The 14,265-nt window shown below is 37.4% G+C and overlaps 1 protein-coding gene across 3 annotated transcripts in view; it reads right to left on the reverse strand.

The window, feature by feature from the left end:
- Positions 1-14,265, reverse strand: part of ASPH (aspartate beta-hydroxylase) — a 210,243-nt gene that overhangs the window by 167,621 nt on the left and 28,357 nt on the right. For 2 of the 3 annotated variants that reach the window (XM_029923909.1, XM_029923907.1), the window contains exons 2-3: positions 7,601-7,750; positions 4,281-4,349 (exon numbers count right to left, since the gene is read on the reverse strand). In XM_029923909.1, coding sequence (XP_029779769.1) covers positions 4,281-4,349; positions 7,601-7,750 — 219 coding nt within the window. Of the gene's footprint in view, positions 1-4,280; positions 4,350-7,600; positions 7,751-13,524; positions 13,770-14,265 lie in introns of those variants that run through there. The other variant, XM_029923908.1, reaches the window with a different exon arrangement.

Raw genomic sequence — 14,265 nt, forward strand, 5'->3', positions numbered from 1 at the left:
ATGTCAGTGGGAAGAACGAATGAAAGGAGTGTGAGGGTAAAAAGATAGATACTCTGACAACCTCCACATGTGCTGATTTACAGATCAGATGTTATTGAGAGTTGATTATACAAGCATTACAGGTATCGGTGCATATTCACTGAAGAAAATAACAAGGTTCATCCCTCATGCTTTTCCCCATAGGGCCCAGAGTTAACTTAAGAAACTCCGGAATTAACATGACTAGCAAGATTACTCTTTATAGCATCCACAGATGGACGTATAAATGTATTCAAGTTATATCAGATAATCAACTTAAATTTTAACACTGTAAGATGTTAGCTATAATTTCCACTGTTCTGGCTACTGACTCGTGGTCCTCTAATTCTGACCAATAATGAGTCAGCTATTAGTAATAATTCACTCTGCTTACCCATATTAAATTTGATCAAGGTCCCAGTCAGTCATTTGCAATAGGAATATTCCAAGATTCTCTTTCCACAAGCCTAAGAAATAAGCTTCTACTGCAAAGACCCCTGGCTCCTGTTTTCTCGTTTTGTTTTGTTTTAAGTGTTAGTCCCCAAACAGGCTATCATGATGGAAAGCAAAGTATATGTTGTTTTCATCATTTTTCCTGTGAAGAACCGGCTTTGGGTAAGAAACATCTCTTGGCCCAGTAAACATAAAAATCCACCAATATTGCCAAACCCTACATAACAAAACCCACAATTTTGAAAAAGGAAAAAAAACCCCACAGGGTAGATGGCTCTGGCTGTAAGAAATGAAAACATCCATGACTTTAGAGCTTTCCAGATTATAACCACCTCATTCAGTAGGTCAGGCCTGGGCAACTCCAACTTCGCCATGTGGCTTTCACACCCAGCAATCAATATTGGCAGCTAAGCTATACCAATACGATACCAGGTATAAATATTACAGTATACAGTGTATTTCCCCCACTTTAGTCCATAGAAGAGCTACATCATATCATTTTTCAGGTATGGGGGAGTAGGAGAAAACAAATTGCAGTTGGTATTTCTGGTACTTAAATTACTTTTTGATATAACTAGAATATTTTTCACTGAATTTAACAGTTTACAATAGCATCGTTTCTTCTTCCTGCCTTAAAATACCGTAGCTGCGTATTCATAACAAGTTTATTTTTCTCCATTTTCAAAGATGAGTACTTCCAAGTATCAAGTATAAATTATAAAACTTTACTACCCTTCAGTATGATAGGCTGCAGTGTTCAACAACTATGCAGAAGTATCTGAACAAAACTATGACCCAACTATGCAACCTCCCTGTGGTCCTTAAGACAAAAGTACTACCTCAAGGAGAAAACAGGAAATATTCTGGGGGTGGAATCCCTTAGCCTCTGAGAGCAGGCCTGACCCCAAGGGCGGGGGCGAGTGCCTTTGAGTGGACAAGATCCAGGTCACTCACGCATGCGTCCAGTCCGCGAAAGCTTATCAAGGCTCTAGGAATTGCTGCTGGCCTTCCCTTTGGTTCTCCAGCCACACGGGATGTGGTGCCAGCAAAGTGCCAGTCACAGACCAAAGGACAATCATGTAATCCTTAGATGGTGTTACTCTACAATGATGCTACTCTAAGCATTGAGTCCTTGGATCATTTCCTGTTAATTTTATTCAGGAAACAAGTTTTCAAAGAATACAATCTCCAACAATGTAGTTTTCAATAATCTGAATCCTTGTCAATGATACTTTATTTTAAGGAATTTGGCCACAAAAGTAAGAAGTATGTAAACTAGAACAGGCTTAGAATACTTTCAATGTGGATCCTAAGGACCATGGCCAGAAACAATGAAATAAAATTAATGATGACTATTCAGAATATCTTGCTTTACCCACACATATTTCATTCTCTCTTTATATTTCACAAGAAAAACCAAATCTTAAAATGGAAATGGAAATGTGGATGGGTACATGTCCTCATATTGGTAACACTGGGAATATGCAAATTTAAGAATGCAGAAAGAAATACTTATGAAAGAAATGCCAAACCTGTGAGAGCTCAGCATATCTCAGATGTTACTACATCTACAAGCCACACTCCCCCAATCTCCAGCTTCCTACCTGTGTCTGTCCCTTGGTCTCCCTGTGCCTTAATCCAAAACCCAGACCCTTGAGCAGCCTCTCCAGTGAGAATGTACCCAAGAAGTCTGGTTTATTTGGGGATACACACTCACTGAATTCACCTCCCCCATAACCTTTCCCTGAACACACAGAGCCCATTAATGTCCTTGTACCCCAAGAATTTAAAGGCTGTCTCTTTGCAGCGACCTGCCAGAAACAGAGGCACAACTAAGCTCTGATAACCTCACAAACTAAAAAGGAACTCTGGATATAAAGTTCGATTCCAGTCAAGCTTGTGTTTCATGCAGAGAATTCAATCATTGTAGAAATAAGGTCCAAGGACATCAGTGAGCCTGACCGCTCACCTCTGGCTTGTTTCAGCCTTGAAGCCACATGAGTTAGTACATTTATACGGTCAGATAGTTTATCTTAGCCTTCATGAGTTTAATAGTCAAATTACCAAAATGAATGCTCAGATTCACCAAATTTGGTTCTACTTCCAAATATATAATTTTTATAAAAGGAACAAGTTACAATTTGCCCAAACCACATATATGTCTATTGCAAATGGCAGTGTTCCAAGTTACAAAAAATCACCTCTTAATGGTTGCTTAAAAACATTACAGGAAATAAACTCTTGCAATTTAAAATACTAAAAATCAAGGTATTAATGTATTTGGAAATCAGTGTGTTCTATAGGAAAAATATTTTTTAATATTTAATAGTTGATATTCCCTGACAAGCCACATAGCTAATTTTCAGCCAAAAAAAAAAAAAACCCAACAAAATATAGTAGATGAGAAATAATATTATCTCTAAAAATGAGAAAGCATGGCCCACATGAAGTTATCTTTAAAATGAAAAAGCTTCACTATTTAGAACCTATTGTTTAAAGTTAAGTAATATAATATAGTAATAAACCATTTATAGGCAAGCATATTAGCATCATTCCAATATGTTAAATTCTATATATTTTACTTCTTTGACATGTCTTGGATGATAGTCTTCTTAGGATTTACTATATTACTATGGAAAATTTCTATATTACTATAGAAAAATTTAGATATGTAATGACAAAATTACACAGAAAATTCCATTAAGGTTAAGACAGGGAAAAAATTTCATGGATAGTAAGTTTCCACTGGTAAGTAGAAAACATAATGGGAATTATGAGCAGTAATAAGAAAACAGAAACTAAGGTCAAAATTAAGAAGCTAAATTGCATTTAATCACAACTATACTTTTTTCATATTTAAAGCTTACTATTTTATGAGACGATTAAGATTAATGTGCTGAAAACCATGCCACTGGTTCTAGATGTGATATCCTCCCATTTTTCTTCTTGTCCATAAAACAGACGCAAAATTGTGTGCCTAAGATGCACTTCTTTGCACTATTACTCTAGCGAACATAGCATACTTCACCATGCTGCATGTGTAATTTTTCTGAATAGTTGTGTGTACCAAATTTTAATACATGTAACACTACATAGTAAAGCAAAGGAAGTGTTTCACAAGCGGAAACACACATCTCACCAGGCCAGATCACACAAAATCTGCATATTAAAATTAGCACCATCCTTTCTAGGAAGGCAGCATTTTAAAACAAATGAGAGAATATCACATATTTACATGTAACAACAAATATTTCAATGATAAAAGACAGGTAATTCTAGTGATAGAAAGAGAATTTCTGAAATAAAGAAGCCCAGCCAAAAACTACTGGTTCATATTTTAATGTTACCTTTAAAATATGCATAGGACATTTAAAAAATGTTTAGTTCTACTATTTTATTTCAAAACGAATTTATGTAAGCCTTTAGAAACTTACATTTTCAAATGGGAGTGAATTATGTCAACTGGTGGTAATGAATGGCTCTAACTGCCATATTGGAAAACAAGCTAGCACATTATCTATGTCGAATATTCAGGTCAGAATATGAAGTGTTTTCAAACTGAAAACAGATATGAAATTTCTGTGCTTATAAAAATATTATATGCAGGAGGTATATACTTATCCATTTATAAAAGTGAATTGAAATGTGAGTCCATGGAAAAACAATTAAGCCATCATCAACTCAGTAAGAATGACATCTATACTTAAATTGGGAAAATATCTTCTGTGATAAATGTGAATGACTAACAGAGGTATTATTAAAGCAAAGATACTGTTTTGTTTCCAGCAAAAAATAAAAAATCTACTTGCCTAATAAAACTTTGGCATCATCCACATCAAAATCTCCATCACCATCAGCATCATAGACTCCTAGCTTTCCTGCAAAGGGGAGAAAACAATGGATGGGAGAAAGGGGAAGAAAAGTTTGATAAGGTATTAGCGCTTACTACGGTCTTGAGTATCAGCCACAAACGTTACCAATCAATGCAATTCTTTGCTCTCTGAATCCTGAAAATCCTAACTGAATATCTTACCTACAAGTGACAGGCAATTCACTTACAGATTCAGGAAATGTTTGGCTAACAATCTAAGAAATATAACTGAGATAATATTTTCTTTAAAGTTTTAATAGTACCCTGATTTAATCCTTTTGGAAGAATTTTATTACGGGGCTAAAAAAGATTTTAGGTAAAAGTTTCAACATATATAAGAAACATTACTGATTTCTTTCTAACATGAGATCTAATGCCTCTAAAGTATGAAAGTCCCTCACACCATCAATAGTCAAAACGAAGGGAACACGCACCAAATGTCAAATAAAGACTAAGTATAAATAATTAATATTTATTAATATCAAGTATAAATACAGAAAACAAGAGGGAAATTAGTTTTAAATTTTATAGAATAATGATTTACAACAAAAACATCATGAATCAACCTTAAAAAAGGACTTCTGGAAATAAAGTACATAAAACTGGCTTCCTGAAATTCAAAGGAAAACTTAGTAGTCCCGCCTAAGACTTATCTACCACTGGCTATCTATTAAAGGAAAAAAAAAGCTTAAAACAGATAACGTGAGAAGACAATGCTACCAAAGACTTTCCTCGTCAAACAGAATAAATATGTATCTTAAGGCTTTACTCCCTTAGGAGCACAGCTAGATTTAGCACTTCAAATATTAGTCAAATACATTCAACCCTAAAAAACATCCTAAAATTAACATGATTTATAACTCATCATTGGATTATGGTTTTGAAGATATATAATGTGCAGAAATATTTCAGACAACAACCACAAATACAACATTAGTACTAAAGCACCAGTTTGTAGTACTGTCATCTCTTTAATAAAAAGTAAATTAAAGCCCTGTCTAAGAGCAGGCAGAACTCTTGGAGGAGAGTGGCTGTGATCCATCTTTCCCCTCCCAGAGCCCTTGTTCTACTTAGGGAAACAGTTACCTTGCTAAGTAGAAGTCTGGTTTAGAAAGCACATTAAAAATGGTGATAATGATGATGGTAATAGTTATAACAGTGATGGAGAAATAAGGAAGTATTGTTTCTACTACTAAGAAAATATAAATAAAAAGCACTGATCTGCAGGTCAAGGCAATCCACAGCACAGAGCTCAAGGAGCATTAAAAAGACAGAAAATACCATACTTTCTGACAAACTTAAAGGGGGAAACTGGTGCATGTTCTCTGATGCATAAAATAAGGATGATGTTTTAGAGACCATCACAAGCAGACTTAGAACGCATCTCCAACGGCCTACCTTGAAGTACCTCCGATAAGTTATAGCGGAAGTCCTTTGCTTTGGCTGCATGCATGTAAAAACACGAAAATTGTTACTCACTCTTACATGTACAATAATTCTAAATCTCTTCTTTGGTTTAATAGATATTTCCTAGCAGTGTATCACGGTAAGTCAACAAAAGCCCAGATCTACTCAGAGGTTTGTCTCCAAACTAAAATCCTTCCTCTTTGACTCTATCTCTCCAGAGACACTCTCCTTAGTAACCGTGGGAAGCTTCCACCAAAGGGAGATTACACATAAGCATGTTTTGCCTTCCACACCCCCCTCCACCCCCAGAGAGATGGCTGTAATCTAACATCTAAAGCAGAAGGCTTTATGGAAGAGAGCGGATTTTCTATGCAATGCAGTACACAGAGAACAGCATGGGTTTTACTTTCAATGACAGGGTCCACATTTTTCACTGGATTATTAAAGAGGAACACCACTTTATCACAATAGCCAAAAAGTAGAAACAACCCAAATGTCCATCACTGGTGATTGGATCAGCAAAATGTGGTGTGTTTCTATACAATGGAATATTATTCAGCCATAAGATGGAGTAAGTATTGACCCTTGAAAACAGCATGCTAAATGCAAGAAGGAAGACACAAAAGACCACATATTGTATGATCCCATTTATATGGAATGTCAAGAATAAGCAGATCACAGACACAGAAAGTAAGAACATTAGTGTATGCCAGTAAACTGTCCATTTTCACATATTAACAATATTGAATTTTATGTTATGTAAATTTTATCTCAATTTAAAAAAAGACTTTATGAGGTAGGAAAGAAAACCAAGGAGTATTACTCCAAAAATGGTAATGAATCATTAACGTAAAAAGTCATCAACAACCACAGTGATGACCAGGAGAGAAAAGGAGGGGCGCCTGGGTGGCTCAGTCAGTTAAGCGTCCAGCTTCAGCTCAGGTCATGATCTCACGGTTCATGGGTTCGAGCCCCGCACTGGGCTCTGTGCTGACAGCTAGCTCAGAGCCTAGAGCCTGTTTCAGATTCTGTATCTCCCTCTCTCTCAAACCTGCACCTGCTCACACTGTCTCTCTCTGTCTCTCAAAGATAAATAAAAAGCATAAAAAGAAATTTAAAAAACAAAGGAGAGAAAAGGAAAAATCAAGGGAAAGGAAGACAACTAGCAGAAACAATATGGCAACTGGGTCAACAGCGTACATACAGATGGCACCTAACACACACACACACACACACACACACACACACACACACACACACACACCCACCCCTCTCCCAACACCTACACATACACCTCCATCCCCATCCCAATACCTACATCCATAGACACACTCCTATCCCAACCCTCACACACATCTCTATTCCAACACCTACTACACGCACATACAACCTATCCCAGCACCAATACACACACATACACATAACCACACACACATACACAGATTCATTTTAAAAAGAAGAAAGGGGTGTGCTCAAAATGCTTTCTTAGGAAGGATCTTGGATCCTGGAATAAATTCAGTGGCTCATGAATGTTTAAAACTCATAACAAGATGAACAGAATTTAGAGTACTGCGTTTCCTAAGAGTTAAGTACTATTTGATAAAACTTTTCTGTGTGATGTACATATGACACAAAGCCTTTTTGTTTGGACTACAGATCATGCTCAAAGAAGTTGAAACACCATCCCTCCCGGTCACCCGGCTAATGTCCCCTTGTATCTCACTCGGTTAGGAACTGAAAGGCTACAGAAATTAAGAGTACCCCCCAAAATAATGACAAATCTTTAAGATTGCAAAGGATGTCTTTTATGCTTTTACAAGTTCACAGAAGAAACGACACCAAAATTCTTACCTAAAACTTCCTCATAATCAACAAGATCAAACCAGACGACAGCTACTGATGTCCACACGCCCAGCAACGCAAGGACCATAAACCACGTGAAGAATGAACTTCCAGAAAGTCCTCCTTTCCTCCCATTTTTATGTCCTCCATGCTTTGTATCTGTTTAAAGATAAAACAGATGGACAATGTCATTATATAAGGCGACATCATATTAAACACCTCTTTTTGCTGAATTATTTCTCCAGGAATTTGAAAGTACTTACATTGGTAAATCATTTCAAAAACAGTTTTCACTCAAATTCTCAAAACATGTTATGCAAAATAAAGATTTTGAAATAGAAAAGATTCTGTTTAGACTCAATACCACATATGTGAAATTCTGACTTAAAAGTAATGAAAGAAATAAACTACTCATTGGCTAACAATTTTTTAAAACTAAAGTTTGATATAACACATATATTATATTTCATATACCATGTAATACACATAATAAGCGTACCTTCTTCCTAAGTTCTTTGCCCAAACGGCCTAACTATAACCTCCTCCAAAGTTCAGTGCATATCAACAACTTAATGAAACCCTATAGAAATGTAGCCAAATCCTTTCCTCTGACCCACTCAGTGTCTGTAGGATCTTAAAAAAGTCTCTTAATGGCCACAGAAAATATCTCCCCCCCCCCCCCAAAAAGGCTCCACATTCTTAGCCAGAGAGACAGAAGAAGGAACGAGACTATTTAGAGGAAACAGAAGTCAGAGAAGAAAGGAAAATAGTACAGCAATCCGTCCAGTCCTTGACAAATCCCTTGGGGTCTAAGGAAGCAGGAAAAGGCCCATCAAGCACAATCGGTCTCAGTGCAGGAAACAGCATTGTAAACTCGGTCCGCTGAGTGTCATGTATCACATTGGGTGTGTTTAATATACCTTGTCTTCTTCAGGAAATATTCTTACAGCCCAAAGTAAACAAGCACACACAAAAATGACAGTCAAGTGACACTGAGAGAAAACGATCAATGGTGCACTTGAAAGAAAGGGCCATAGTATTCCAATTTCTCTTAAAAAGGAATATAATAAATATCACTAAAAGGATGGGTCATATTTCCATATGCCCTTTGAGAAAAGGAAAAGTTCATCCAGGTTGTAGAGCAGGACACTGTCTTCTCTTTGTTGAACGCAGCTCACACATTTTAAAGTGTCTCCTGTGCGCAGCAGCATGGGACTCTCACAGAGGTCTTGTCAGTGGCTCCTCAGGAGGGCATTTCTGGATGTCCATAAAAAACAATTCTTTATCCTGTGCAACTGTGCCCCACACTGCTGGCCAGCTGGCAACCCTGGTTTCCTTGGGTCCCAAAAGTAAGGAGCTCCCAGAGATTATGACCAACAAAAACACCGCCACCTGCTCCACAGTGCCCCTGCAAAGGTGACGCCTGATTCAGAACCACTGGGGAGAAGGACAGGAATAAGCATCCCCGTTTTATAGAAAAACGATCACAGGATCCACCAGGACAAGCTGGGAGGAGCTAGGAATTAAATCTGACTTCTACCGTCCCGAGTTCCTTGATCCATACGAGTAAGCCAAATTATATGATTTCAAAAAAACTGCACTAGCTCTAATCTAGAACCTGCTTTCGGACCCCTGAATCCAACTCTCATTACAGAGTACTGGTAGTAGTTTTCCAATGGCTCAAATCAAGAATATATTGCCAAATCTTCTAGAAGAAAAAATGAAATGAAATTCTTAAACAATACATTTTTTTAATAAACCACTAGATCAACTTTTCAAAAGGCAACTAAATCAGTCTGAGAAAGCGAGTGTGTATGTGTGTCTATAACACTCAAATACATAGATTTTTATCTATATATCCATATTTAAGTATACACAATTATGACGAAATAAGACAAACTTCATTCTTAAAGAAAAAGTCAATTTTCTTTTCTAATGTTCTTTAAATAACAGACCTATCAAAAAGGACCAGATTTACAATCATATGGTGAATTCATAAAAGAATACTTACCAAATAACATATGACCATCTACTCTGTTTCTTATAGGATTATTAAAAGTCTTCTAAAAGCTGGCTATCTAAAAAGACAATGTTACTTTTTGAAATTCTCCCCAGGCATAGATTATAATGTTACATACTAAATGCACTTTAAAAAGGCTTCTCTGTTTCATTATCTGAACACACACATGGGAGAGGGAGACTGGGTGAAAACTTCAGCAATGTTGGTGGGGGAAATGATGATTTCTGATATTTCTGTGTGTCTTACGCACAGAAATTATAAGAACAATATAGAGCATCACTAAAATGTTAAAAAATAATGAGAACAGGGGAGAACCATAGATATACTAGCAGTGTTGTGTGTTTATTCAACTTCCATATATATGAAGACTTTTTAAAAATAAGTTTTTAATGTTTATTTTTGAGAGAGATGGAGCAGGAACATGGGAGGGACAAAGAGGGAGGGAGACAGAATCAGAAGCAGGCTCCAGGCTCTGAGTTGTCAGCACAGAGCCTGACATGGGGTTTGAACTCACGAACTGTGAGATCATGACTTGGGCAGAAGTCAGATGCTTAACCAACTGAGCCATCCAAGCGCCCCCTGAAGACATTTTTTTTAATGCCGTATAGGGGCACCTGGGTGGCTCAGTTGGTTGGGCATCCAGCTTTGGCTCAGGTCATGATCTTGTGGTTCATGGGTTCGAGCCCCAATTCAGGCTCTGTGCTAACAGCTCAGAGCCTGGAGCCCGCTTTGGATTCTGTGTCTCCCTTGCTCTGCCCCTCACCCACTCACACTCTGTCTCTCCCTCTCTCTCTCTCAAAAGTAAATAAACATTAAAGATTTTTTTAATGCTGTCTAAAACCCTTTATTTCTATATTCATACAAATATATGCACATAGACTTGTTTATATAGAATACTAATTGTAGTAAGAAGAATGCCTTCTGGAATATCCATTTACCGCCAAATACGGATGTGTCATTTAAAATGAGTTTCTAATGAAATCGCTAATGAAACAAAATAATTACTTGACTTCAATGCTATGCCCATTTCTCTTTCCTAAAGCAGAAATGGAGGAAAATTTCTAAGATTCTCAAAACAAAGTATCATCTACCCAAGTTAATTCAGGAGATATTCATCTAAGTTACTGACCTACAACACAAAATATAAGTAAAAAGTTTTTTTTTAAAGCATATAAATGCATGAACCACAGCAAAGATAAGGGATGGGGTGGTGCAAACCCAGTAAAGAACTTACCTTTATCTACAGACTGTTTACATTTGTTTTAGAAACGGTGCTAACAACCGTGATCAAGTTTCCTAAGTTACTGCAAAAAACTAAAGAATATACTTCAAAGTCAATCTCACCTATTTGAATTAAAGCAACAAAGTAATCAAAGAAATTAAAAACCAACAGTGCTGATGGAAGGCAGCCCTGTAAGAGGTATGAAAAACAGCAGAAAGAAAAGACAGAATTTGAGAGGAAAAAATCAGGGGGCTTTTTCCCTGGAACTGTCCTTAAAACAATCTTAAGAATAAGGGAATAATGACAATCAGATTGAGTCCGTCATTAAAATAATATTTCCAACTGCTTAAGAATGCAAAAAATGGGGGCGCCTGGGTGGCTCAGCTGGTTAAGCATCAGACTTCAGCTCAGGTCCTGATCTCACGGTTCGTGGGTTTGAGCCCCGCGTCGGGCTCTGTGCTGACAGCTAGCTCAGAGCCTGGAGCCTGTCTTCGGATTCTGTGTGTCCCTCTCTCTGACCCTCCCCTGCTCACACTGTGTGTGTGTGTGTCTGTGTGTGTGTGTGAGTGCGCACGTGCGCGTCTCTCTCTCTCAAAAATAAACGTTGAAAAAAATGCAAAAAATGTACAATAAATCTTAGATTTTTCATTTAAAATGCAAATGACAAACATCAATAAAAGGGTAAATGTTACTTAGCTAGAATATGAAATTATTAGCAATATTTAATCCATTCTTTATAATGTAAATTAAATTGTTACTTTATTATTATTAATCTTATTACCGTTAACATTTACTAATTCCATAAAGAAACAAAACAGCAAATTATTAAAAGGAGCCTTTCCCAGGACATCTTTATTAGGAGAACTTTGTTACTGACATGTCCCTGATATGTCTCTTTGAAAATATGGCATACCTAGTCCCAATGGGCAGATCAGTTTCTGTCCAATGAGCTGAAAAAAGCACAGTAAAATAAACACTTCAAGAAAGTCTCAAACACCTTACACAGACCTGAAATCAGCACTTTGTCCCAAAGCTATTCTGGAAGAATATCTACTAGTTAACTCTATTTTCTAAGATCAGAATAAATCTAAGAGTCTTCATCTCATTCTCTGACTCATGATTCCACATGCAGTCCTAGGGACCAGTCCCGAAGATTTTGTTCATGGAGGTGGGGAATATAGCAAGAACTATGGGATCCATTTTTTTTGCCATGTTGACCCACCAAAACTAACAACCCCCGAATCAGAAAACCGCTCTGACTGCCCAACACAGAGACTTACCACAGCGAGCAATGAAATGTGTCTTTCTACAAAATGTGAGCCAGAGACCATAGGTAATTTTATGTGTTCGGTTGAGGAAAAAGAAAACCAGAAGATGTGCCCTAGCACCTGCAAAGGTTCAGTCAGTCACTTAACTGGATTACAACAAACTGGATTACAAATCAACTGTGCCCACATTTTGCTTATTAGCATTATGCTGGTGATTTCATATTTGTACATAAGCCCACACACTTAAAAGTTTAAGAAGAAAACACAAAAGCTGTCAAACAACTCATCAAATGGGTTTTTTTTTTTATGTTACAAAGTGTCACCTTTTGGAAGCCAAGAACTGATAAATGTGGGTCAGAAGTACTAGCTGATTTTACCTAACTAGGTAGATTATGTAAATCCACAGAAACTGAGAGAAATGTCTTCTAAAAGAACTAAAGACACATATCTCGTAGTCTTCTTCATGGCTGGATGAGGTACTTTATCAGAATCGTGAAGTGACCCATTCGAACCATTTATTTAAAAGGGAGTTCAAAGTAAAGATACTCATATTCTCTATACTAATAATAGACTCCTTCCAGTGGCCCCTACGGTAGCTGAGAGTTGGTAGCTATCTTGGTGTCCTACTACGGCTTTTTTTTTTTTCATAAATAAAAAATGTGTTTGTGAATATATGAATATACAGCAGGACCACTCTGGTAAGGTTACCTAATGTAGCAAACAAAAATATATAAATAAAAAGTCCAAGTCAAACTGAAAAACAAAAGCATAACGATCTAATGTAGCTTGCTTTCAACTTAATTGGAAAGACATTCTTAATTCACAAACTAAAGCAAAAGCAAACATACAAAAATGTAAATCCAACACATTATTAAAGAATCCTTGAAGTTAATGATTCAACTTAAATATAAAATAAAACATCAGTGTCCTTACTTTGCATTTATCACCCGCTTCACAAAAATTAGGTCAGTTTCTACATATGGTAAAGCCTGAGTCAGTTCTGCTGGAACCGTCTGTGTGCTCACTGATAGACTGGCTCCTGCCTTAAGTTTCCTATGATGTTACCTGAGACCTAAAATCTAACTATACACAGTTCTTTAAATTTACTGTAACTAGAAGACCAAGGCAGACCACTTGTACATTTTTCTGAAGTTTTTAAAACCTGGTCTCTGATTATACAAATCTATAATATACTAAAAGGTAGTCTAAGACACCAACACATATTCAGATCAAGGACAACGAAGTACTCCAGGAAAAATTCAACTGCCAGGATAAGTTGATGTCTCCAGCAGTTCTAAATAGAAAGTGCAGAAGACGTAGTCAGGCAGAAATATTTTAAAGGTACGCAACTGAAAATAAAACTAAAAACCGTCAGCTAGATCCCAAACCACTTTTAACCCAAACCATAAAAAGGCGCCTTTACCTTCAGCCATTTTGGCCTCCTCAATCCATGAACAGTACGTATGGAAGACAAAATCGAGCGCCGACAGCAGGTATCATGCACACCACCCGCCCTTCCTGCAGAGCCTACTGGCCAACTGCTCCACGGACAAGGCCTCTAGAGCTGAAATTGGACCTGGCTGCAAGCTCTGCTCACCAGTTATTTTTAGAGGCCCTTCCTCATGGCCAAATACCGCTGGTCGCTCAGGCTGAAATGCTCCCCTCACAATGCGACAGCCTTTCTCCCACTTGTGGGATTCCTTTCTCAGTTGGTCCCATCTCCCAACTCCAAACCCTAAAAAAATCAAGCATGCTGGACAAAATGAAATGGAACAGAGTGTGCTGCCAGTTTTGTTTTCTTGGAATCAGTCTTGAATGGTTTTAGCCTAAGTACCAAATCATTCAAGACTGAAACAGGTCTTGCTGCAACACGTGGCCCCTTGCCCAGAACCAGCTTGAGCTGGCTCTTCAGGATCTAATCAAATGCCTACATGAAAAGTCCATTACTTAGTTTGTCTGGATGAAACAGAACACTAAATAGTAAGGAATTAATCCTCTAGGATTCTGATTCACAGGTATTACCATCCCAAGTCTAATTCTAATGCAGTGAAACTAAAAAAGAAAAAAAAAAGCTTCCCTAGAGAAGAAGGGAGAAGGAGCTGGGAATGAAAGCACTGGAGGGAAGGGCGGGAGGGAGACATGGGGGGAGGGCGGCCAACAGGCT

This window comes from Suricata suricatta, chromosome 15 (assembly GCF_006229205.1).
Source record: "Suricata suricatta isolate VVHF042 chromosome 15, meerkat_22Aug2017_6uvM2_HiC, whole genome shotgun sequence".
Lineage (NCBI taxonomy): Eukaryota > Metazoa > Chordata > Mammalia > Carnivora > Herpestidae > Suricata > Suricata suricatta.